Below are 24175 nucleotides of genomic sequence, written 5' to 3' on the forward strand. Positions count from 1 at the left end.
CGTCACGTGAACGCCGAGAGACCAATCAGCGGCCCCCTCGCCGCGCCGGGCGCGCTCCTGCGCGGGAGCGGCCCGGGCTGCGCGGGAGAAGCTCCGCCCGGAGTCGGGCCGGGCTCGCGCCGGGCGCTTCCGGTGTGCGACGCGGCGCATGCGCGCGGGGCCCGGCGTCAGCTGATCCAGCGCCGCCTTTGCCGCCGCCGGAGGCACTCGGGCATCGGGGCGCGCCGGGCCGGCCCAGGTGAGACCCTCGGGCCCTCGCCCGCCGAGCTGCGCCCGGGGCTGCCCTCCTCTGCCCGGGAAGGAGGCGGGGGGACGGCTCTCGCCGCTCCCCGCCCCGCTCGGAGCCTGCCCGGGAAGGACGCGGTCTCCCGGTGTCGCAGAGGGAGCGCGGCCCCGGCTCCGCGGGGCGGGTGTCGCCGGGGCCCGGGGCAGGGCAGCCGGCCTTCGGGAAGCCGTGTGCCGGCAGGACAGCGCGCTGCAGGCGGCGTGCGCTTCCCCGGCCCGCCTGGCAGGCAGCGGGGAGCGGAGCGGCCCGGGAGGAGCAGCCTGCCGAGCGCAGGGAGCCGCTCCAGGGCTGTGCCGGACGGAACAGAGACAGCCCCGTAGCGGCCGGGTGCCGCTGCCAGGCCATCCCACCATCTTGAGTGGGTGGGTCTGAGCCTTTCGGTGCGCGGCTGTGGAAGGGGAATGTTCCTGCGGGCTTCTCGCTGCGGCCCGGCCGGGACACAGGAGCCCCGCTGCCGCTTTGCACTTGGATATCCTGGTGGCACATCAAATGTGTTCCTATTCCTGTAGCCAGTGACAAAATTCTGCCTTAGATGGGGTGTTTCAAGCATCACTCTTGGCATTCACTTACAGGCAAGAGAGAAATTTGCATGACTGGATTCTGGATGATGTTTTTCATGTTACGGGTAGCTGTGACATTGGAGTATGTGACACATATGTGCCAAGATCCATCCGTTCCATGCAGCTGCCCAGAGTAATTTACTTTCTTACGAAGCAAGTCCTTCTTCTGAAGATTTTACTGTCTTCCCTCAGAGAACTTGCACTTCTGCTGGGCATAAAAGCAATTTGGTGATAGTTTTATTCATTGTAATGCAATACTTCAGCAAGGTACACTGGCTATTTGATCTAGCATGGTATTTCAAATGCTAATTCTGCTTGCTGAAGTGGAGAGGGGGTGAAAAAGCAGGAAAACCTGCTGTCAAACTGCTAGAAGTGATTTATTAGCAAGAACTTGCCAAATACAAACTGGCATTTGCAAGTGGAAGTTTGAGAACTGAGGCAGATCTTCAGTGTGTTGTGACTTGTGATGTATTTGTGCTGAGTTCTGCACTGTGCAGATCTGCAGCAGCTGAATGCTTGGCTTCTCTGTGCAGTACTTTCAAAGGCCTTTTCAATGACCAGTAAATACAAATATGTAATAATATCTACATTTTATTATTTTCTGTGTTAGAATGTGTGAAGTGAGATCAGAATCTGCACGTCTCTGAATTACCAAAAGTACTGCAGATTTTTTTTGCTGTGCCTACCAGTCTGTAATGAAAAATCCTCTGGGAAGGAGGATTCTTTTATGTGGGGGAAAAAATTAGTCTTAATTTTGTGATCAGGTGGCGAAGTCTGACATTCAGAAATACTAAATCACCATGGCCATCAGCTTGAGAGGACAGGGAAGGAGAAATTAAGGCAACAGTGGAAAATGGCTGCTGGCATCAGCTGACTGTTCAAAGGGGGGTTGCAGTCTTGTGTTGCAATAGTAACACAAGATCTCTGTTTCCTGTAAATGCTGCCTTGTCATTTTCCAAATCAACAGTTATTTTCTACAGGTAGTGCTAGTAGGGTTGAGCCATGAGTGATTAGTGTTGCTTCATTTTTATAAAGCATTAGCTTAAATCTAGCTTTTGTTTTGGTCTAAGTATAAACATTAACAGTTTTATGCCTCATTGACCCTGATTTATGAAGGCTGTGGGCCTTAAGTGTCCTTCTGTTGTCTGTTTTTTTTCCCAGGATGACTTAATGCATTTATCTTCCAGACTTGCATGGGTGCTGGTGTTGCACTTTGTCATCCAAAGCTGCTGTAGTCCTGCAGGTTGCCAGATGATTCCCCTTTTAGAGGCACTGTGCATTCCCCCTTCTGTTTTCGTGCCATAATGGTTTGTCTTTGGGTTCTCAAGCCCTGGAAGTTCCTGCTGATGGGTTTCCCTCGTGCTTTTAAATTGCATGTTTGTGAGCTATGGCTGTGTTCCTAATTACTCCTTTAGAAAGAGTAAAAGGATTACAGGATAATCTAGTTGGGGTCTTTGGTTACTTTGATGTTGACCATAAAATGCTGGATGCTGCTGCTGACCAAGTAGTAATCCCTCTTTTTTTTTTTCTCTGTCTTTTCAAGAAAACCCTACAAAACACAAACCCAATGCTACATTGACTGAAATATATACTTTTCTCCCTGCTTGTTTCATTGGTTCAAAATTGGGGGGTTTCAGACTTGGAAATATTGAAGCATTGCTGAACAATGGTGTCCATGTGATTTATTTTTTTTTTAGGCTGGAATTTTGCCAATGAAAACAGACCATGTAGTCAACTGGAATATCATGCTCATTCATTCTTACTTGACATCTTAAAACATGTGACTCCTTTAGCCTTCCAGCTGGGCAGAGAAAAACAGGGTCCTACTCCAGCAGAAGAAGCAGAATGAATTTAACCTTCTCTGCCTTTTTTTTTTCTGTGCAGAATAAGCCAATAATCACCAACAGGCAGAACCAGTTTTGACTGGATCTTCTGTTTGTCATTGTTGTATCTTCTTTTATGGTACGGAAAGCTTTTTGCTTGTCTTTGATGTGCTCACTCCATTCTTCCCTTTGGAAGTGGACAGCTAAGCTTGTACCAAATTCTTGGGTTTGGTCATCTCTCCTGGGGTTAAGTTCTGCACTCATAAATATTTTTCGTTTGGTTACTTTATTTCACCCAAGCATTTGTTTCTCCTGTGTCTGTCAAGCTCTCAAGTTCAACGCTCCCATGTCTCAGAAACATTGACCATTTGCTGCCAGCTTTTTAGATGTCCATAGCTGTTCTGACACACTGCCTTCCATGGCCTGGCTTTACTGAAACGATGCATTTACTGTGAAAAGTAAAAATGTAAGATGTATATGGATAAATCCTAAAGTCTAACAGACCTTGTTACTACCACTTAACCAAATGGCAGATAAAGACCAGTTTTAGCTGCAGAATTTGCTTCTTTCATCAGCTTGACTACACCTCTGAGCTTGTGTAATGGTAAAATTCAGGGTCACTGCTCACTCTGTTCAGAAATAATTTGTCTGACAGTGACCCCTCTTTTAATTTTGTCATGGTTTACAACATTTTGGGGAGTCTGTTATGTTCAAATCAAACGTAATCAGCAAGGACCAAAACTAGCAGGGGAAGCTGCCCCAGTTAACCGAGACTGATTGTGCTGAACAGGTAAATGAGCTAAAAAGCCTGCTGGAAATAGATCCACTGCAGATACAAATGCTGAGAGCAGTGGTGTTCTAGAGGGTCTCTGTAATATAAAAGCCTTATCTTTGTCCTTCCTAAACAATTGAAAAGTGCTCACGTTGTAAGGATTCTCATAGCCAAGTTGAAATGTTAGTGCTCTGGTTTCAGCTGACCAGTCTGCCCAGCTGTGTTTCTGCCAGACAGCATCCCCTGAAAAGTGCCAGAATGTGTGCTGTGAAGATGCTGTGTCCCATCTTTAGGCTGCTGTAAGCTGTGCTTGCTTACTGAAGTGGTTTGTGGTGGTTCATGTAGAAGAGAGGTGGTTTGGATGTCTGTGTTCTGTGCCCTAAGCATGAAGAGCAGTCCTGTTGTGGTTGGGATGGTTGGGTGTGAGGAGGTATAGAAAGGATATGGGAAAAACCATGGACTTCATAGAGAGACAGCTGTGCCTTTATAGGAATAACTTCTTATAGATGGACAGGTGTGCAAATTTTGTCTAAGAGCCTGAAGAATGACTTATCATTTTTTTAATATCTGAGCAAAGAAACTACATCTTCCAAGAATTTCTTTTAGCGGGGCAAATGTTTTGTTTGCCCTTGTTGTTGTTACACTGTATCATTACTTTATTTCCCACTCTGAAAGTAAGACCTTAAAAAGCAGCTCTTCAGAAAAACCCTAAGATGGTATTTCAGACTAACTGCAGACTATATTGGTAAGCATGGCTTAAAAAGTAATTCTATTGTGTGAATTGCCTATAGAGCCTTAAAATTTTAAGGGTTTTGTTATCATGGGATGAATTTGCATGAGCTGGTAGATATTCAGACATCCACCACGATATCTAGTTTAAACAATGGTAAAATTAATATGTTGGAAGGCCTCTGGCTGTTCTAAAGAAGCTGTGAATAGTTCAAGTATTATTTTATTGAACATAAAATTTCCAAATGTAGCTTGACTTGCTTTAAAACATAAAGATGCAGTTTTTCATTATAGGAAAAGTCAACCTCAAGTAATTTCCTTTTACTGGAATTCAGTGCCAATAGGTGTGCTGTGATTCCAGCAGGTGTTTCATTATATCAAAGGTGCTATAAAACAGTACTTCTATCTGCTAGGGATGTTGGATCTTTCTCAAAGACTTTCATGCAGACTCACTCCCTGTTTCACCTCTTCAAACTAGCTGCAAAATACCTTGTATAATAAACTGAAGATTCCATAATATCCTAACTTTAAAGGTGACCTGAAATTTAGGTGTAATGGTGAAAGGAAATTCCAAACTCAAGCTCAGTATTTTAGCCATTGCACCTGGGGAGGAGGGTTGGGCAGTAGTGAGGCTTATAGAGGAGACAGTGTATTTTAATGAGCTCAAACATCATCTGTGTGTAAAACTGAGCCTGACTTAAAAACCTAGCAACAGTTGTTTTGTCAAATTGCACACTTTTTGTCTGTTGATGTAAGATCTTCAGAAGTCACTCTGCTGAACTGTAGTAAAGTTTGCTGTTACAGTTGTTTACAGCTACATATTAATTTCATTTTAATGTTTGTCATCTTAAAGGTTAGAGCAACAAAAAGTATTTCAAGTAACAGTGCCAACTACACCTGAAAATCGAGTGACTTTTACTTAATAAAAGCTAGGGTAGATTTTAGTTGAGCAGTAACATTAGTGGGGTTAATGAAAACTGTTCATCTAGAGGAAATGACTGAGCAGATGGCTGCAGAACTTTTCAGCCCTAGCAGCTAGGTGACAGGATCAGGATAAGAAAAGAAGGTCACTGTAGAACACAGAGATGAATTTTGTATTAGTGTTCTGTATTATGGTTGAGATTTCAGTTGTATTAGATCTTTCTTTTATGTGAAAGTCTATCAAGCCAAAGGGCAGAATGGGTAGCAGGCTGAAAGGAATGTCAAATTTTTCACAGTAATAAAATTGTGAAGCAGTGTAGCAAGTAAGAACTAAGGAGAGGCTCATCAATTTCCTCCTCTGGAGAAGCCTCAGCTGAGAGGAAAGAAATGGTATAGAAAACCCTATTATGGAAAACTGTAGCATATGAGTCAGTTGATGAACATTTTTTCACGTGGACAATGTGGTTTTCTCTAGTAACAGGAGTGTTTTAATGGATTTAGCTAGGGTCTTTATCACTTCTAGATATGGCATGACGGCTGTGTTTGATGTTTGAAGGCTGCTTATCTACTGAGCTGATCAGATCTTCAGTGGGTCAAAGTACTTATGCAATGAACACCTTGCCAGCCTTTCTGTCTAGTTTTATTTTAGCTGTTGACTTCTTTGTCATGTTCAAATAGCTTTGTTCTAGAATTGTTCTGGGCTAACTGTAGGAATTTCCCAAGCTGCTGAATAAAAGCTTGGGTGCTGGAGTTGTCGTGGTGGTACATCTTGCATGGGCAGACTTCACGCCCTAGCTTTGGGAATATATACTGTACCTTGTATATATGTATCAAATATAAATATATTGTTATTATATCTTTAGTTTGTATGCAAGGCATGATGTTTATTTGAAGTATCAAACTTGTATGTGTTGGCATGTCCACAGCTAAGTCCCCATCTGTTTTTAGGAAGAGGTCAGTAGGAGCTTGTGGTGGACTTCATGAATTCAATGTTGCATGGTCTCACTTATTAGCCATAATGATGGTGGCAGCATAATTCTCTTTCACATGGATTTACGTGTACATGTGAAACAATCCTCATGTGAGAGGAGGGGGCTTATAAGAACCCAAAGAACAAGTTATGTGAAAGATAAATGGTCTTGTAGGGTTGCAGATGGGTCCACAGTATGTGATGGGTCCACAGTAAGTGATGATCAGCTGATCATCACTTAAGCAGATTCTGGGTTGATCTAAAGCAGAGGTGGCCTCAAAGTGCCCTGTGACAATTGAAATTGTGTGAATAACTAAGTGGAAAAATGTCCATATTGTTGAGTGTAAGAAGTATTCTTTCTAGCTCAGAGCTTGTGGCAGGAGGGTTGCTGTTCACTTCATGGTGTCTGTGTCATGAGAAGACTGAGCCACGAGATTGTGTTGAGTACAGGACGTGACTCCTGCCTGGTTTCACCAGAGTGCAGATGGTAGGTTGGAAGGTGTTTGGTGTAGCAGAGGGTTGTGCTACCATACAGAGGGACCTGGACTGGAAAAATTGGCTGAGAGGAATCCCATGAAGTTTGACAAAGAGAAGTGCCAAGTGCTGCACCTGAGGCAGAATAACCACATATCCTGCTACAGGCTGAGGACTGACTGAGTGCTGAAAAGAACTGAGGGTCCCCAAGCTGGACATCAGCTGCCAATGTGCCCTTGTGGCAAAGGCAGCCAGCACTATTCTGGGCTGTGTTTGGAAGAATCCTGCCCACAGGTCCAGGGGGGTGGTTTTTCACCTTGGTTAAACTCGATGGAAACCACATCTAGAATGCTGTGTATGGTTTTGGGTTCTCCAGTAGAAGAAAGATGTGGCATAGGGACGTGCATCCAGAAAAGGGCCACAAAGACTGTTAAGCATATGGAGGTAGGAAAAGCAGGTGAGAGAGCTGGGATTATGTAGCCTCAGGAAGAGAAAGCTCTGAGAATCTTATTGTAAAGTATATAAACACCTGATGGGAGGGAGCAAAGAGGATGGAGCCAGACTCTTCTCAGTGCTTCCTGCTGAGGTAACATGACACAATGGGCACAAACTGAAATACCGGGAATTCCCTTTAAACATAGGAAAAACACTTTACTGCAGGGGTGTCTAAACACTGAAACAGGTTGCCCAGAGACTTGTGGTGGCTTCATCCTTGGAGGTAATCAAAATGCATTTGAATGTGGCCCTGAGCAGCCCACATCAGCTTGCTTGGAGCTGGAGGTTGGAAGTAGATGATTGCCAGAGGTGCCTCTGAACCTCAGTAATTCAGTTGTTTGGTGGCTGAGAAATCTGGAGTAATTTCCCTGCTGTATTATAGTAAAATTATAACTGCATACTGTGAAGGAGCAGGTTTCCTGAGAATACTATTGGGCTTGCTTTCCCAGTGACCTGTGTTAAGAGTTCTGGGCATGTTGGTTTTTGTAGGACAATATCCTAAATTTTAGATATGAATATGCTGCCAAACTTCTGCATTTGTCTAGTAATATATGTCTAGGCCCTATATATATTTTTTTTTTTAATACTTCCTCCTAAGGACATTATCTGTTAGAAGGGGAAGTTTAAACTGTTCTAGTTACAGGAAATCTGTGGCAGTGATTATCCAGTTATTTATGAGGACCTCGCAGCAGATCTTCATGCAGCTGAACACTGGGATTTGTGCACTGTGCCAGAGTCTGCTCAGGTGAGCACAGTAAATGTCGGCAGCCTTGAACCTGAAGCATCCCTCCAGTGTGACACTAAGCTGATTGTCCAATGTGGGTGGTGATCTTTACTGTCCTGTAATGTCTAGGTTTTTAATAAGAAGAGGAGGAAGTATTATTTTCTTTGGAAAACTCTTTGGGTACATTTTACTGTTTATGCCTGTTAAGCTTTCCTGGATATCAAATGTAAGGGCTTCTATTCTGGCTCTATTTTTCTACCCTTCGACATCAAACCACATTAGTCTGTTTCAGATGTGCTAAAATGTATGACCTTCAAGTTCAAAGTTATTCCAGCAGAATGATTCCTACCATTGATGACTTACTGATGTAACACTGCTGCATCCAAATTACTGCTGCTGTGCTCTTCACTACAGTTGTGGTTAGTGTCTAGGCTTTTGTGGCAATTTGAAGTGTCGGTAATCCTAGAACTTGCAAAGAGAGACTTGAGAAGTTATGAAGACTGCAGGGAACTCCTCAGCTTCATGCAGGTTCTTAGAGAGGGGTCACACAGCTGCCCGTGTTCTGTTCAGTGCCTGCCCATCTCTGAGAGCAGATTCCAGCAGCTGTCACTCAGGGTGGCACAGCTCTCTGCTTTGTGGAGGTGCTGGATGTAGTACAATTGCCTTAGTGCTTCTGCTGGCCAGGGGAAGGGTTTCTGAGCGTAAGGAAGCCCCACAAGACTCCTGGAGGCAATCAATACTGTTCAGCACGCTCATGCAATTAGTATTGCAGTGTGCTCAGCGCCTCCCTGTGCAGTCTGTTGTTAAACACTTGTTCTGTTAAGCTCTTCCCGAGCACAGCACACACTGACATGGCTGTATTACACTGGAGGGCTGGCAGGTGAGCAGATCCCAGCAGAAAACATGCACCTCTTTCAAAGATGTTTATATAGTTGTGTGCATTGCTCATTGGGCACTGGAATTCCCGGCTTTGTAGGAGGCCCTTAATGCAAACGCTGAAGCCTTTTAATTTCTTCTGCTCGGTCCTGTGCGGCAGAGAGAGCACAGATGGGAGTTCAGCTGGGCTCGAGGTGGCTGGAATTGCTATTGCGGCATTCCTCGGTGCTGGTGGGAGAGAGAGGGAGAGAGAGACTGATGACTCATCAAGTCAGGTGGTTGTGCCTCTGCTGTGTGTCAGAAATTTCGTTCCCCTCTGCAGCAGCTTTCTCATCCTTCTGTGTAGGGGCACTAGAAGGACGATTGTTTCGCAAGCGGTGATGCTTCACTGCTGAATTCTAGCTTTTGAATTGGGCCTCTGGGTTTTTGGTACTCCCTGCTTCTGCAAAATAAGGTAAGGAGCTGTGTTTATGTGATAAAATTGTTGTAGATTTTCTTCCTTGCTGCAAGAAGGCTCCTAAAAATCTCACCGGAGTCTGAATTTTGAAAAAAATCTTTGTGTTAAGGCAATTCGTCGTGTAAATTCTGCGTCTGATCAAATGTTAGATGCAAAACCCAGGAAGAGTGAAGCAAACCAGGTTTCTCCAACATTGAGAGCAGGGCAGTTACATTTTTTAGGCTACTGTGTAACCAGATTACTGTGCTGGGGAGAAACCAAGATAGAGAGCTCAGGTTATGGGCTCTTTCTTGTTTACTTAGGACTTTAAAATCAGTGTAATAAATCACTTTTTAGTCAGAGAAGGTTCTGCTGCAAGCAATACTTTGATTTCTGGTACTATATAATCAGAATATGACTGCTAGAGCTTAAGAGCATGTTTGAAATCAATTGGTGAACTGTTTTAGATTAGGAAGATATAAATTGTAAAGGATACAAGATGCATCTTTACTCATAAGGGAATTAAAATTATCTGATATCCTATGTAGGTGTGCTAGTGGACTTTTGTAGGAGGGAATTGTATATAGTGCCTAATATCTTGTGTTGGCAAGAGGCCTTTCAAAGGCCTCAGGGGCTCTGTAGATTTCTGAAATGGTCAGCTACTATGGCTTCTGGGGTACATATATGCTTTAGGGAATTTCATTATCTTTGAGTACTATCAATGAAAATACCTAATGAGGTAGGAAAGTAAGGCAGCATTTTGGCCCTCAAGGGCTTTTCCATATAAATTGAAAATCTGTAGTGGTAATACACAAGCACAAGAAAATGATGCAGAGATAAATAACAGGGTTCCCCCCCCCCCTTAATTTGTATTCAGTGTTAAGAGATGTGTAGCCCCTTAAGAAAGAGGTCAGCCTGGCTGGGTGGGCACTGGCTTTGGGTAGACTGTACTTTGGAGGTATAGTGGAGGTAATGCAGAGATGAGAAAGAATTCACATATTTTACACTTGAAATAGTGAATTGGTATGTATTTAAAAACTGTTGGTGCAGATGCTAGAGATCATGGTAAAGACAGGGTTTATTAGTGTGTTGCTAGGTGGTCTAGTGGAGGAATCCCCTGCTCTTTTACTTGGCTTGGCCAGTAATGTAGAATGGTGGCTGTAGGAAGGGAGAGGGAGCAGAGCAGGCACAGGAGCAGGAGAGGCAGGTGCTGGCTGTCAGGATGTTGCCATTTAACTGCAGAATGGCTGTTCTGAGGTTCTTACTTGCCTCCCTAAAAGGTAAACAGTTGCTTCAAGCAGGTTTTGATTATGAAGAAAAGTTAATTTAAATTGAAACTGGTCCAGTGTTCCTGCTTTTCCTTGCTCTTGTATTTTGACTCATATGGGACATTGTCTAAGCTGTGTCACTAATTCAGTTATGAGAACGTGGTTTAACTCTCTGCTGTGCCTTTAGAGATGCTGATGGTACAGCACTGGACATTGTTCTGTATTGTTATATTGAAGTTAATGTTTAATTTGGATTTATAAGAACAACTGCTTATTTCTATATGAACAGCAATTGTGCTTGCTTGAGTTTTAGTTGTTAAAAGCAAAAAAGATGAGATAGTTGTGTTAGTCAGATCAGAACCAGCTCATACCAGCTGCTCAGGAGCTGCAGATTGCTTTGCCAGGACCTCCCCTCTGCCATTTGAGAAAAAAAAAACAGTGAAATCAAAATTGTCTCCTGGGTCTAAACACCAGGAAGTGTGAAAGATAACCTATGGCTATGGAGGGTAGAGGGATCTAACGGATATCTGGCTTAGCCTTTGGGCTCAAGACCCATTAGCAGGTCTGCTCCAAGCTGGTGGTGACTGAGCCATGATCAGCTGTTGTGGTGGCTGCTGTGGAATAAATCAGTGGCAGCCATGATAGACAGTACACTCCACAGAGACATGGAGTCGGGGAGAGGCTATTCCTTCAGGATGAACAAGGGTTTGGAATTGTGGGAGATCTTTTTCTTAAGGAGCAGTGCCACCAATTTGAAACTTCTAGATCAGTAAAGAGGCTGAGGGGCAGGGGACTTGTATTATTGTATTAAAAGGCTGGAAAACGGTTGTAGGATTTCAAGAATAGCAAAAGTCAGCTCCCAAAGAATAAGCAAAAACTTATCCTTTAATTCTACTGGAAAGGGTGGCAGTGGAGCTGTTGTCTTGCTTATTGTACACAGGGCAGGTTTTTAAGCCTGAGTATGCCTTTGTATTTGCTGCCTTGTGGAAGATGCTGGGTGAGTTTAGGCTGCTCTCAAAGACTTGAGTGTGAGTGTCAACAGATGCCCCCCAGTTCGTGTCACCAAACAGGGGCCTTGCTGCTGATTAGCACAGGAGTGTTCTGTGCTGGGGCTGCCATAGCACACCTTTCACCAGTGTCCTAAGTGTGTCTGCACAGGAGAAATGGGAAGAGTGTGGCCTTACAGTTCTCTAACACCCATCAGTTTCCAAGGTAACACACAGCACGATAAGGGCTCACAAAGCAAAACCGCTAAATCCTCTGATCCGCACCGGAAACAGGACAGCCCAACTGTCAGCCACAGCACAAACATGGATGGAGGAAGTCTGTTGATAAAACAGCTTTTCCAGTGCCACTTGTTTAGATTTCCTGAACAATTACTGGCATGAGATGACAGCCTGTTGGTTAACTGTTGCAAGTTGGGGGTTTTGCCCATTATTCAGCACAATTCTTCTGTTATGCTCCATGGGTTTCACCGAGAGCAAAGACTGCGTAGTATGTAGCTGTGAGACACATGGAAAGGAGTCACATGTTTGTGTGCTGGTGCTTCTGAAAATCTGTGTTTCTTCCTCTAAATACTGTGATTCAGCACCTTAAGATAGCAAAAATTGAATTTTCACAATTAATATTTGTAGTATTGCATTTTAGGGACTGGTGGCAGTAAAGCAGACCCAGAACATTCTCTTGCTCACTCAGAATCATGGAAAACTCCATATTTTGAAGGAGGGTAATGAGATGTGGAATACAAAAGAGATTTTCTGACATTTAAATATCCTATTACCAAGTTTAAAAACAGAGAAACAGCGTTAGGGCATTGTTGGACTGCATCTTTTTCATTCAATAGCATTCTGTAGAGCATATTATGGGGTGATGTTCTACTCCTGTGTTTCTGCAATAAGGAATCTCAGATATTTTGTTTGTTTAAATCTGTTACTTTTTTACTTTTTACAGCTTTAAAATCATAGTGGTTAAGGTGCTTCAGGCTATGAGTTCAGAATTCTTTTTAACTGGAAATAAGAAGAAAGCAGAAGGAAGAGGAGGAACTTAATACATGTGTGTGTTCTTCAGGACTGACTCTTATTTTTTAATTTTGTTCAGTTGAACAGGCAAAATGGACTTCTCCAAGCTCCCCAAAATACGTGATGAGGACAGAGAGGCTTTTGTTGGCTATGTTTATGGAGTCTCAGGACCTGGTAGGTATTATTTTGTAAAGGAAGTAATAAATTTTGTTTTATCTAGGATCTTGTTAATCTTCACAGAGCAGAGACATATAAAAGAGCTCTGGGTGGTGCTTTTAATGCTTTTTTGGGTGGGGGACTTCAAGAAGAATTACTGACTTAGAGTCTGACAAACTACTAAAAAAACTGCTAACAAGATGTTACTATTAATTAACCTTTTTTAAAAAATGTAATGAGCAGAAGCAGGCAGTTGAATAAAAACAAGAATAATAACAAAAGGTAAGCTTTCTATATGAGAGAAAGCCCCCTGGGCCCAGTCTGCTAAGCTTCTCTAAAAGGGTATAAAATAAATAGTCTGTTCTCACTGCAAGTTTGTCCCTGTGCTTTCTGAGATCCTCAGTCCCTGTCAGTGTCAAGCTGTTCTGTTTCCTGCACCATGGGCTGGGGGAGGTCAGCAAGGAGCCACAAGAGTCAGGGAACGTGATAAGAGTGTGGTGATAGTGCAGCTGGGAGAAGGAGGACTCTTCCTTCATCTTTATCAGCTGAAATAGTTTAGGCTCTGCTAGGAACAGCTTTTGAACACAGGCAGACTCTACTGGCATTTCTGCTCCCTCCTGCATTCTCTGCAAGAGCTGAAGGAAAGGATGGGAATGTGAGAATGGAAGATTAGCAAGTATTTTTGTTAATGCAATGTATTTGATGAATAAGAAAATCCCTACCTAAATAGGCACAAGTTTTTTAACTGCAAATTCTGTAACTGCAGAGGTGGTACTTAGAAACAATTTTAAACTGACACAGCTTTCTTTCCCAAGAAGTGGAAAATGCATTTTTGTGTAAATATGTGAATCTTATTTGCATTACTGTGATTATAACCTGCAAGATGTAATAAATTTTGTTCTAAAGCAGCCAGGACTCTGTATATGACCTGCTGAAATCTAACTCAAAGCATTAAGAAGTTTCAGGCCCAAAACATGCTGCACTACAATCTTTATCTGTTGAAAGTTAATTTAAGTGCCCTAAGATAGACAATGCTTTTCTACAAAAAACAGTATTTTTTTAAAAGCTGTCTAGACATCATGTTAGATGCAAGGGTATTTAGCAGGTTCCTTGGCTTGATCTGTCCATGTTTATGCCAGCATCCAGATGCTACCAAGGTAAACAGAAGTTTAAGTGACTTGAAAATGCTGGCCCCCAGCAACAGGTATATGTAACTACCAGGCATTGGGTGAGTTTTGCCATTTTCTTGTGTGTTTTCATTTAGTCAGATGAGGATGTGGCCCAGCTCACTGCAAGGGAGAAGAGCCTATGGAACTTGTTTGTCAAAGTTTACAGCACCTCACACCCTCAACATTTGCAATCTGTCAAGACAGATAAGAGAAATTATGGCCTGAATTGTCCTGTGAATTACTACATTCTCACAGTGTCCTCTTATTCTGGATAAAGGACAGAGTGAAAACTGTAGGAAAACTTATTCTTTTGATTTTTAAACTAATACCAGGAGTTGTGGCACCTTTCATGAAGTCAAAAGTGTGTGTCTGATATGGGTGAATACCAGGTTCATGCTGTGCGGTTCTTACAGACTTGTGATGGGTGAATTTCGTGAGCTGCAGGAAAAATAACTCACCTATGTGCCTGTCTTTTGCAGTGGTCACAGCCTGCAACATGGCAGGTGCTGCCATGTACGAGCTGGTGCGAGTGGGACACAGCGAGCTGGTGGGGGAGATCATCCGGCTGGAAGGGGATCTGGCAACTGTCCAGGTCTATGAGGAAACTTGTATCCTTTTCACTGCTCCCTCTGTGCTGCCAGATACTTTGGGTTCTGGCAGGGCATCTGTTCTGCGTGTGTTTTGTAAATTTTGATGGTTTTGAGGTGAAGCTTACCTTGTGTGGCTGTGTAGCGAGGAGACTTCTTTTGACTGGAAATCAAAGCGTACCTTAGAATTCAAGTGCATTTTAATACCTCTTTGTTAAGGCAGTTGACAAGTGTCAATCATAAATGGCAAACCTAAGCAATATTTGTTGCATCTTTGCTTTTGATAACTGTGCTTGTATAATACTTAAAAAGAAATGTGAAGTGGGCAGGATGTCTTCTTCTGGACAGAGGATTTTGCCAAGCATAATAGATTACACTTTTTCTTCTGCAGTAGGCTTACACTATCTTGGTCCAGCTGTGATGCAGCATATATTCTAAAAACTAGGCAACTTAAAATGTATTTTTTATTACACACACACATATATATGAGAGAATGTCAAAAAAGAAGTCATGAAACTTGAAGGCAGGCCTCTTTCCCCCTCCCAAGGGGGCTGTATTTGTAGAGCCTAGGAAAAAGGCTGTGTTAGCTCCCAAACCTTGGTTCTGAAGAGCTTGCTGGCAAACTGCTGACTAGGTCCTGTTTCTGCCTAATAATTTATCATTTTAGATGGCATCTTCGTTACAGTATCAAGTAGCTTTCCATCAGTACATGGAACAAGTTTGAGTATAGTTTACTTTTAATGTCCTGTTGAGAGGAAGCTTGGTCTTAGGCCTCTCCGAAGTCAACTCGTATTAAATCTATTAAGTTTGTCTAAGTTTTGGAGGTTTCTTTTGTATTCCTGCAGGCCCTTCTGCCAAGGTGCTGGCCCTTTGCAGAGAAAAGTGCATTGTGTGTCTTTGGAGCTTAGGTAGTGCACAGACTTGACAACTTGATACAAGACAGGAGGGCAATAGTGCTGGTCTTAGACAAAGTCCTTTTAAAATTAGGCTGCTGTTGAAAAAAGCTGTGCAAGGCTCAAGATCAAAACATTTGTGCTCTCTAAACAAATTCTGAAGTGAAAAATTCCATATTTCATAACATTATCTGACTTAAACAGCCTAATCTGTTTTCTAGGTTTGAAGATGTAAGAAATGTGTGATGTTTTGTCATCCCACTGCCTGGCACTCCAGTGAACGCATCCATATTAGTTGACATTAGTTGCCAACAACAGGTGACTTGAACAAATGATTGTAAAGCTGAATATTTGGCACTACTTTGCCTCTCTAGAGGGTGGTGAACTTTGCTGTTTGAGCAAATTCAGAATTTAGTATGAGGCCTACATGCTTCCAAAATGCTCATGTGTAGCATAGGAATAGTATTACCTTAAAGTCAGAAAAGGAGTTAGAGAGTATGATGTGAGCTGATGACTTCTGCCTGGTTTCTTTCCCTTGTTCTGGATGAACTTTTCCTCAGCAAATCTTTAGCTGGTGTCTCTGTAGGAGATCCTGTGCTCCGTACTGGGAAGCCCTTGTCAGTGGAACTGGGGCCTGGCATTATGGGAGCTATTTTTGATGGTATCCAGAGACCTCTCTCAGACATCAGCGCCCTGACCAAAAGTATCTATATCCCTAGAGGTGTCAACGTGTCAGCTTTGAGCCGAGATGTCAAATGGGACTTCACACCTTCCAAAAATCTGCGGGTAGGTTCTGACAGTCCTGTGTTCCCCTCTTGCTCCTCTCCCCCCAGAGCTTAGGCCTGGAGCAGTGTGCTAAGGCTGTGGCTGCTGGGACCTGTGGTTTATGCTGCGTTTATTGAAGTTTGCAAAAAGGAGTGCTAGGAGGTGGTAGTGATGCATGAGACTGGATGGGGATCACCAAAACTTACTTGATATGATTTACAGTGTGTTGTTGCTGCATATGAGAAATTTATGGAGTTTTGATGTATTTACCAAACCATAGAGAAACTCATGGAATTGCAGTAAGCATTAGCAGGAGCAGGTGTTACTGAGCAAAAAGAATGACTGCAGCACACATTTTGCAAATGGTGAAGGTAGCCTTAGAGCTGGAAAATGTCACGGCTTTAGCCCTTTGCAGCATCTTTTTTCCAACCCTGCAGGTTAGCATATCCTATCCTTTCTCTTCTTAGCACATTAGGTTGAGAGGTGGAAAAGAAACGAGGAAAATTTCTTTTGTCTGTTAGTAATTGCTCCTGTCTGAGCCTTGAAAGGCACTTGAGCACAGGTAGTGTTGCTAGCAATGCTGTTGGAGTAATGAGTTATGTAAATGAGCTACTGTGCTGTAACAAGGAATTTTTAAAAGGGGTAATCACAGTGCTAGACTTAATAGCTGTAGTATTTTTTACAGTTTCTCAAGGTTCTTTTTTAAAAGTTATGACTAATAGACCTGTTCTGATTTTAGGTTGGCAGCCACATCACTGGTGGAGATATTTATGGTGTGGTGAATGAAAACTCCCTGATCAATCACAAAATCATGCTGCCCCCACGAAACAGGGGTACAGTTACATACATTGCTCCTCCAGGAAACTACGACACTTCAGTAAGTCTCCCAAACAGCATTTGCTGGTATATTCCATGTCTCTTTTATAAGGTTGGTGTACTCTTTCTGTTCTGCATGAGGCCAGCTAAAGTGTTTCATGCAACAAGATGTCTGAGTTAATGATCACTTCTGCTACCCTGCCTGCAGGGGTTGCATTATTATTTTGTGCAGCTCTTTTCTATGTATATGGCTTCCCAATGGCACTTCAATGTGCCATGTTTGATGACCTCTGTGGGGATCTAAAATATCTTATGAATATGTAAAATTCACTTGCTCTTCAAAAGCGTGTTTTTAATGTATGGTGTATCTTGCTCTGTTATCCCCCAGAGGCTTTGTACATATGGGAAAGAGCCTTCCCTGGGGAGGTGATGATTGCATGTTGAGGTTCTGAGAGCTCTGTGGTGTTATCAAAGGCCTGTGCAGACTAGTTAAAATGAGAATTTGTGTGCTGGTCCAGCACGCAGCTGTTAGCTCACTTCACATATCTGCTGCTCTCTGTTAGGATGTAGTGTTAGAGCTGGAGTTCGAAGGTGTGAAGGAGAAGTTCACCATGGTGCAGGTGTGGCCTGTGCGCCAAGTCCGTCCTGTTACCGAGAAGTTACCGGCCAATCATCCTTTGTTAACCGGCCAGCGAGTCCTGGATGCCCTCTTCCCGTAAGTGCTTCCTTTTATTTTCTACTCCGTAAGAAATCTCTCTCAGGGGGAAGCAGAGGCAAAAGGCCTTAGAGCATTGGGGTTTTTTAAGGGTAAACTTTCACCATGTGTCACAGCATAATCGTAAAATATATTTAGCTGAATTTCTCGTATTTATTTAGCAGGTGAACCCATTGGTGGAAAAAGGAAGTTTAACAAAACTGTTCTTCTAGTGCATTAATCTAGAAAAAACTGGACATGCATGAACTTAACATAATCATGTCACATCTGCAGAAAGGCTAGAATTTTCGAGATTGCTATCTTCATTTGAATGCATGAGTAGGATATGTTTCCGTGGTCTTGAGGATGTGTAGTTTCCAGTGATTTTAAGGTTGCCACTTAGGAAAACTGTTGCACTTAACTGTAACACAAACTGCTCATTTAAGCAGCTAACTTCTAAGACACTGAATTCAGTTATTTTGGTCCTGAAATATTGTTCTGCTTATTCTATAACACGCAGCTAAGTACAGTTGTTCTTTTCTTAGGATTTCCATTCCATTGCTGCTTCCAGCTGTGAAAACTTCTATGTCTCAAGTCCAAAAGTCATGCTGTTGTATCAGCATAAGTCACATTCTTCAAGGACAGGAGAAGAAAAGGATAGTTTAATCCCTCAATTTTTTTGTTTAGTGAAATACCTCTGTGTTTCTCACCCAGAACATTGAATGTGACTCCTGTCATTCTGCTTTTGATGAGGGAGTTCTAGTGAAAAATATATTCTAAGATGGGAAAGAGCTGGCTTTTAGTTCCTTACAAAACAGAGTCCTTTTTCTTTACTCAGGTGTGTACAAGGGGGTACAACAGCGATTCCTGGGGCATTTGGTTGTGGAAAGACTGTGATCTCGCAGTCTCTTTCAAAGTACTCCAACAGTGATGTCATCATTTATGTAGGCTGTGGAGAACGAGGAAATGAAATGTCTGAAGTACTGAGAGATTTCCCTGAGGTTAGTATGGAGATTTCATGGAGAGTAAACCTTCCTGGGAAGACTTGCTGTTGTATTGGTATTGTAACTGAGTAAAATATGTTGGTAGAGTGACTTGAAAAGATCATCTTGCCTGCCTTGAAGCTCTGGCAAAAATCCTTTTTGGCTTGTTCAAGAATTATTTCAGTGGCCCTTCAATAACCATCTGGACTAGTTTTTGGGTATACCTTCCAAGTTGTTTAAAATAAAGCCAGAATGAATGTCAGAGAAGAATTTAGCACAGTGGTAAGCATCTCACCTGTCGCTGGTCATGTCTCTAACATGACCATGCATAGAAAATGCAGCATCCATTTACAAGTTTCAGAGTGGTGATACAGTTACCAGATATTAGTTTGACATGATAAGATTTGGAGTACCTTTTGAATGAAGTAGAAAATACCTTGTTAATAAAAAAAAAATTTTAAAAAAACAAAAAACAAACAAACAAAACCCCAAAAAACACAAACAAACAAAAAAACCCCCAACCAAGCAACAGATTTACCAATCCTTGTACCTGTTATGTTTTAGTGAAGTTGTTATGCCAGGGTCAGCTAGTATGAACAGTCAGGTAGAAAGATCACTGTCAGAAATAGGGGCTAAAAGGCTTGGGTGTGTTGATTGGTGACAAAGTGGGAAAGTCAAGCTGAGCTAGCCTTGAAGGCGGCATATCCCAGGGTATTCATAAATGGAATTCTACACAAATGTCAGGGTGTGCATTCTGTTGTTCAGGTGCTTGTAAGGCTTCACTGAGGTTAAAAATGTGGTTTTATGTCCAGTTGTCAAATACTAACTTGGCTTCTTGTAGATGGGGAAAAAAGCTCTCTAATTCCTAGTGGACTTATGACAGCAGGCTAAGAATTTTTAGCTCTTTCAGCCTGGAAATCTGAGAGAGGACCATGTGCTACCTAGTGCAGTGGGTTTGTCATTACTTACTTGAATGGGATCAACAGGGATTTGGCAGTTGCAGAAGATGAGGTGAGGCTGAAGCATGTACATTAAAACATTAAGCTGTATGCAGTCTGAAAGACAAACCAACATATCCTAAAATTTTGAATCTCATCTCTGATCTTGGTAGAATAGCTGTGAGGAGAGTATCCTGACACAAGGCAAGTAAAAGAGTAAAAAAAAAAAAAAGGCATAAAAAAATTAACAAAAAAATCTTGCTACTGTTACAGTTTGGGTGTTTTTCCATTTCTTGCATTTTAGTTAACAATGGAAGTTGATGGCAAGGTAGAAAGCATCATGAAGAGAACAGCTCTAGTAGCAAATACTTCCAACATGCCCGTGGCTGCCAGAGAAGCCTCCATCTATACTGGTAAGATTTACAAGAGGATAGAGAAAGTTGTGTGTATACAGCAAGCCATCATTCTCTAGTATATTCAGTTCCTGAGATAACCATATCAAGAAGCCAGTTTAGTTTCAGAAGTAAACCCTTTCAGACCTTACCTGCACAAAGTCTTAGTATCTTAATTGAATCTTCCTTGCTTGCATATAATTGCATTTTCTGAATATTGAGTAAATTTTGTTTATAAGGTGAATTTACTGTGCCAGGACTTGTGTAGGTTTTCTGCATGTGTTAATTCTGTAAGCTTTAGGTTTTGACTAGCTTTTTGCTGACAAGTACAGCTACTTAATGGACAGGAATAGTATTCTCCCAGTTGGTAGACTAATCTTTCCTTTGCAGCCTCTTGAAGGCTTTTTTTAAAGTTCTTTTTTATGAACAGTTGTCAGATAATTCAAATAAAACACAACCTTTTTCTCACTCTTGTATTCTGGTAGTTTGAAAGGGAAGGAGACATTTTACAGTAAGAGGAGTCTTTATTCCTGGTTTCAGTGAGGGAAAGAGTAGCATCAGTGACATTGCGGTGTCTCTTCAAAGAAATACACGTGAATGTAAGATGAATCTGAGTGGCTCATAAACAAAAATGAGGAGAGTGAGAAGAATTAAACAGCAACAGCAAAAAAAAGACAGCAGGGACATAAGTGGGAAGAAAGAGTTACTTCCATTGTCTGTTTCCATCAAAATGTAAATCAAATAATATGGTTTATTTACATATTTATGATGACATATAAGCATAGAATTCCTTTCTGTACTGTCTTTGTCACAGGAATCACCCTGTCCGAGTATTTCCGGGATATGGGCTACCATGTCAGTATGATGGCAGACTCTACTTCCCGATGGGCTGAGGCCCTCAGGGAAATCTCAGGGCGACTGGCTGAAATGCCAGCTGGTGAGTAGTCCTTCCTCAGTCTAGGCTTGTAAATGCAGCCCTCCAAACTCAGAGCCTTTGACTGAATCTCTGTGGTGCTGTTTGCAGACAGTGGTTATCCTGCCTACCTCGGTGCCCGTCTGGCCTCTTTCTACGAGCGAGCCGGGAGAGTGAAGTGTCTGGGAAATCCTGAGAGGGAAGGCAGCGTCAGCATTGTCGGAGCGTGAGTGTTGCATTGCTTTGCCTCTGCACTGGCTGCGGTTCTCCCTCACTGTTTTGTGTGACACGGTACCTTTTTGTCAGACAAAAAGGCCTACTTGCTCTGTGCAGCTGCAGAACTTAAAAATATGGGAGTGAGTAGGTAGATATACGGTCTCTGTTCACCCAGAACTGCTGCTAAATTGTGCGTGGGGGCAGAAGGAATGAATGCAGACAGGTAACTCTCTGGAATCACAGGCACTGCAATCGGATCAAGTGGCTCAGGGAAGAATGTCATTAGGGCTCTCTGAAAAGTATGTCAAGCCATGCTCAGAGCAGGAAAGAAGGGGCAGTTAGAGCAGCAGTGTGTGCACTTGGGGGCATAATGAATCATGATTCTTATGCTCAAATAGAGTAGAATGCCATGGAGCAGTGTATCTCAGGCTGTGATGTGCTGTGAGAAGCATGTTGTCCACAGGCATTCTCCTGGGTGATACTGGTTTGTGTATCATACCCTGGGCAAAGTGGATTCCCTGTGTTTTCAGGAGGGCCCCTGGCATCTGCAAGAACACCCAGAGCTGATTTTTTGCTCTGCTTAGTTCTGTTCACAACATACGTACATACGGGATTTCTGCTTTTGAGATTGGAAGACAATTTTTTTTTTAATCTCTGGGAAAGCATGTCTTGGAGTGTCAAGCACAAATGAAGTAGTTACTGTATAGGTGAATATCAAAAATAATTTCAAATTGGCATATTGTTTTCTGTAAAATCACTGCACTGTGTATTCATGATGTTCTGTCAGCACTCTTGCTGAATCTGCTCTAGTTGAGACAGGTTTGATGATCCAAGCTGGAGTTACTACCTGAAGCTAACATGACTGAAATTACACCTTAATACTGTCAATCAGTCACTGATGTAACTATTTCATGGTATGCTTGATATTATCCCTGTGTGGGTATGCATCAAGCACTTTCTGCAAACATATTGCAATCTATTATTTACTTGAAATCATGTTGACTTTTCTGGTTTCTCTGCACTGAGCTGTGCAGTCAGTCATATGTTCAGTACTTCAGTTTGAACTATGAAAGCAGCTCTGATAACCTTTCCCTGTCTCTTGTTGCTCAGTGTCTCTCCCCCAGGTGGTGACTTCTCTGATCCTGTCACATCTGCTACCCTGGGCATTGTTCAGGTACGTCTCACAACGTTGCAGCTCTTCTGTCTGGTTTGTTAGACTCCAAATGGTTGTACTTCAGCACATTTATGCCAGTGGCTGGGGTGAGCTTTGATTTGACACAGGCAGCATTGTAGGGTGTTTTGGAAAATGTTCTAACGCTGTGAAAGGAGACCTTGTGAGATGGTCTCAAACCGATGTGGTTGAGATCCCTTTGGAAGAGGGAGTGAAGGCAGCAATTCCTTCCAACACTGCCTGCTCAGGGATATCTGTGTGTTTTCTAAGTGCTGCCTATTTAGCTGCACTGCAAAAGTATCTGTTCCAGCTGAAAGGGAAAGCAGACTGCTCTATATAGGTGCATTGAAACCACAAAAAATCCTCAGAGAAGCTGACTGGGAGTGTCTTGCAACTGTGTGCAGTTTTGGGAAAAGCAGTTACATCTATTCAGTCTCCACTTTACATAGACTCCAATATTGACATTGCTGTGGTTAATTGCTCCCTCATGAGCAGTCTCAAGCTGAATAAATCTGAACTCAGCTGAAAAGTTGCATTATTTTTTGAAAAGTGTTATTTGAATGTCACTGCTATAAGCTCCCAGGCTTCCATTTGTGAAGCCTTTGCTATGCTGCATTAACTTCGACTTGCTCTCTCTATTTTTTTTTTATTGCCTTCAATTATTTTGGTTCACTTTTGATTTGGAGAGCTGATTGACCTTTCTGGTTTCTGGCAGGTTTTCTGGGGCCTGGATAAGAAGCTGGCCCAGCGCAAGCACTTCCCATCTGTGAACTGGCTGATCAGCTACAGCAAGTACACGCGAGCCCTGGACGAGTACTATGACAAGCATTTCACAGAATTCGTCCCTCTCAGGACAAAGGCCAAAGAGATCCTACAGGAGGAAGAGGACCTTGCAGAGATCGTGCAGCTTGTTGGAAAAGTGAGTGACCAGATGTGTTGTTGAGCCATCCTCCATTTCCTTATGGTTAGTGCAGGCTTTTGACCATGTCTTAGAGCAGACCTGATGGATACTGCATTGCCCACAAAAGATCACTGGCAGATGTCAGATTCTCTCACCTCAAACTGTGCTTTATTCCAACTTTCCTACATGTTGTTTGACTTCTAATGACAAATAGTTTTTCAGATTTGCTAAACCTTGGCTTGGTGCTGCTATTCTTATGTAAATGATATTGGGACGTCTACTGCTTGCTTTAAAGTTCACTTGCTTCAGTGTTCTATTCTATTCTGTTCTATTGCTGAAATGCCCTTTGCTGCAACTTAAAGCACTATTCCATTGGAAGCAGTCTTTGTAGAGAAATTATGCAAACTCATCTTTACTGTTGAAGTTATCTGAAGGGTTACAGTTTATTAGAAACTGTTGTTTACAGTTGTTGTTAACTGCAGGACAGAGGTGTTGGCAGTTACTAGTTGGCCTGTAGAAACAACGTGAAGTCTGCTTTCTAAAGAACTTGTGATTATCTGTTTCTTTCTTTTGGAAACCTGTGACATATGGCTCCATTTTGCAGGCATTCTTTAATTTCCTTTTTTCACTTCAATGTTTTGAAGAGAAAGCCTAACTTGGACAGCAGAATTTCCATTGAAAGCTTTCAGAAAGGACCCAGTGAAAACTGTGTTTCAGCTTAGCACTGTAAATATGATAATTGGCAAGTTCCTGGCACATACTTGACAGTAGTTTAATTTTGTGATGTTCACATGAGATATTATGATTTACAGAGCTGTAGCAGTGTGTAGTAACATGTATTAAGTACAGTTACATGGAGGAAGTTTGCTCATGATGCTCTGTCTCTTCACTGATGTTCTAGTCCAACCAGGATGAGACCTTTCATCAGATCTTGCCTAGTGGAGCTCTCTTCTCTTGATGTGTCTTTGAAGAAAAGGAAATGGGGTCATAGGACTTTCTGCAGTTCTCTATTTACAAAGCCATCTTCTGAAAGAGTGGTTTGCAAAGGAGGGTAGGATTGGGTCCTCAGTGAGGAAGGGATATTCATAAGCCAGTACTTGTGAGTAGGCATTGTTCTCATGATAGAATTACTGGAACTGGTGATTTTTTTTTCTTAGAGATATTATTTTTGACAGTTCCTTTCTGTCTGGGCTTGGCTAACAACTGCAGCAAGTCTTTAGAAAGGGGGA

General features: G+C 42.5%; 1 protein-coding gene across 2 annotated transcripts in view; it reads left to right on the forward strand.

Annotated features, from left to right (window-relative positions):
• Positions 1–97: 97 nt before the first annotated feature.
• Positions 98–24175, forward strand: part of ATP6V1A (ATPase H+ transporting V1 subunit A) — a 28344-nt gene continuing 4266 nt past the window's right edge. The window contains exons 1-12 of one of the 2 annotated variants that reach the window (XM_064410336.1): positions 98–238; positions 12432–12526; positions 14157–14285; positions 15729–15943; positions 16662–16799; positions 17302–17453; positions 18271–18433; positions 19658–19766; positions 20560–20682; positions 20770–20884; positions 21985–22048; positions 22761–22964. In XM_064410336.1, the coding sequence (XP_064266406.1) occupies positions 12445–12526; positions 14157–14285; positions 15729–15943; positions 16662–16799; positions 17302–17453; positions 18271–18433; positions 19658–19766; positions 20560–20682; positions 20770–20884; positions 21985–22048; positions 22761–22964 (1494 nt within the window). In that variant the 5' untranslated portion in view covers positions 98–238; positions 12432–12444. Of the gene's footprint in view, positions 239–8943; positions 9085–12431; positions 12527–14156; positions 14286–15728; positions 15944–16661; positions 16800–17301; positions 17454–18270; positions 18434–19657; positions 19767–20559; positions 20683–20769; positions 20885–21984; positions 22049–22760; positions 22965–24175 lie in introns of those variants that run through there. The other variant, XM_064410337.1, reaches the window with a different exon arrangement.

Source organism: Passer domesticus, chromosome 2 (genome assembly GCF_036417665.1).
Source record: "Passer domesticus isolate bPasDom1 chromosome 2, bPasDom1.hap1, whole genome shotgun sequence".
In the NCBI taxonomy this organism is placed as follows: domain Eukaryota; kingdom Metazoa; phylum Chordata; class Aves; order Passeriformes; family Passeridae; genus Passer; species Passer domesticus.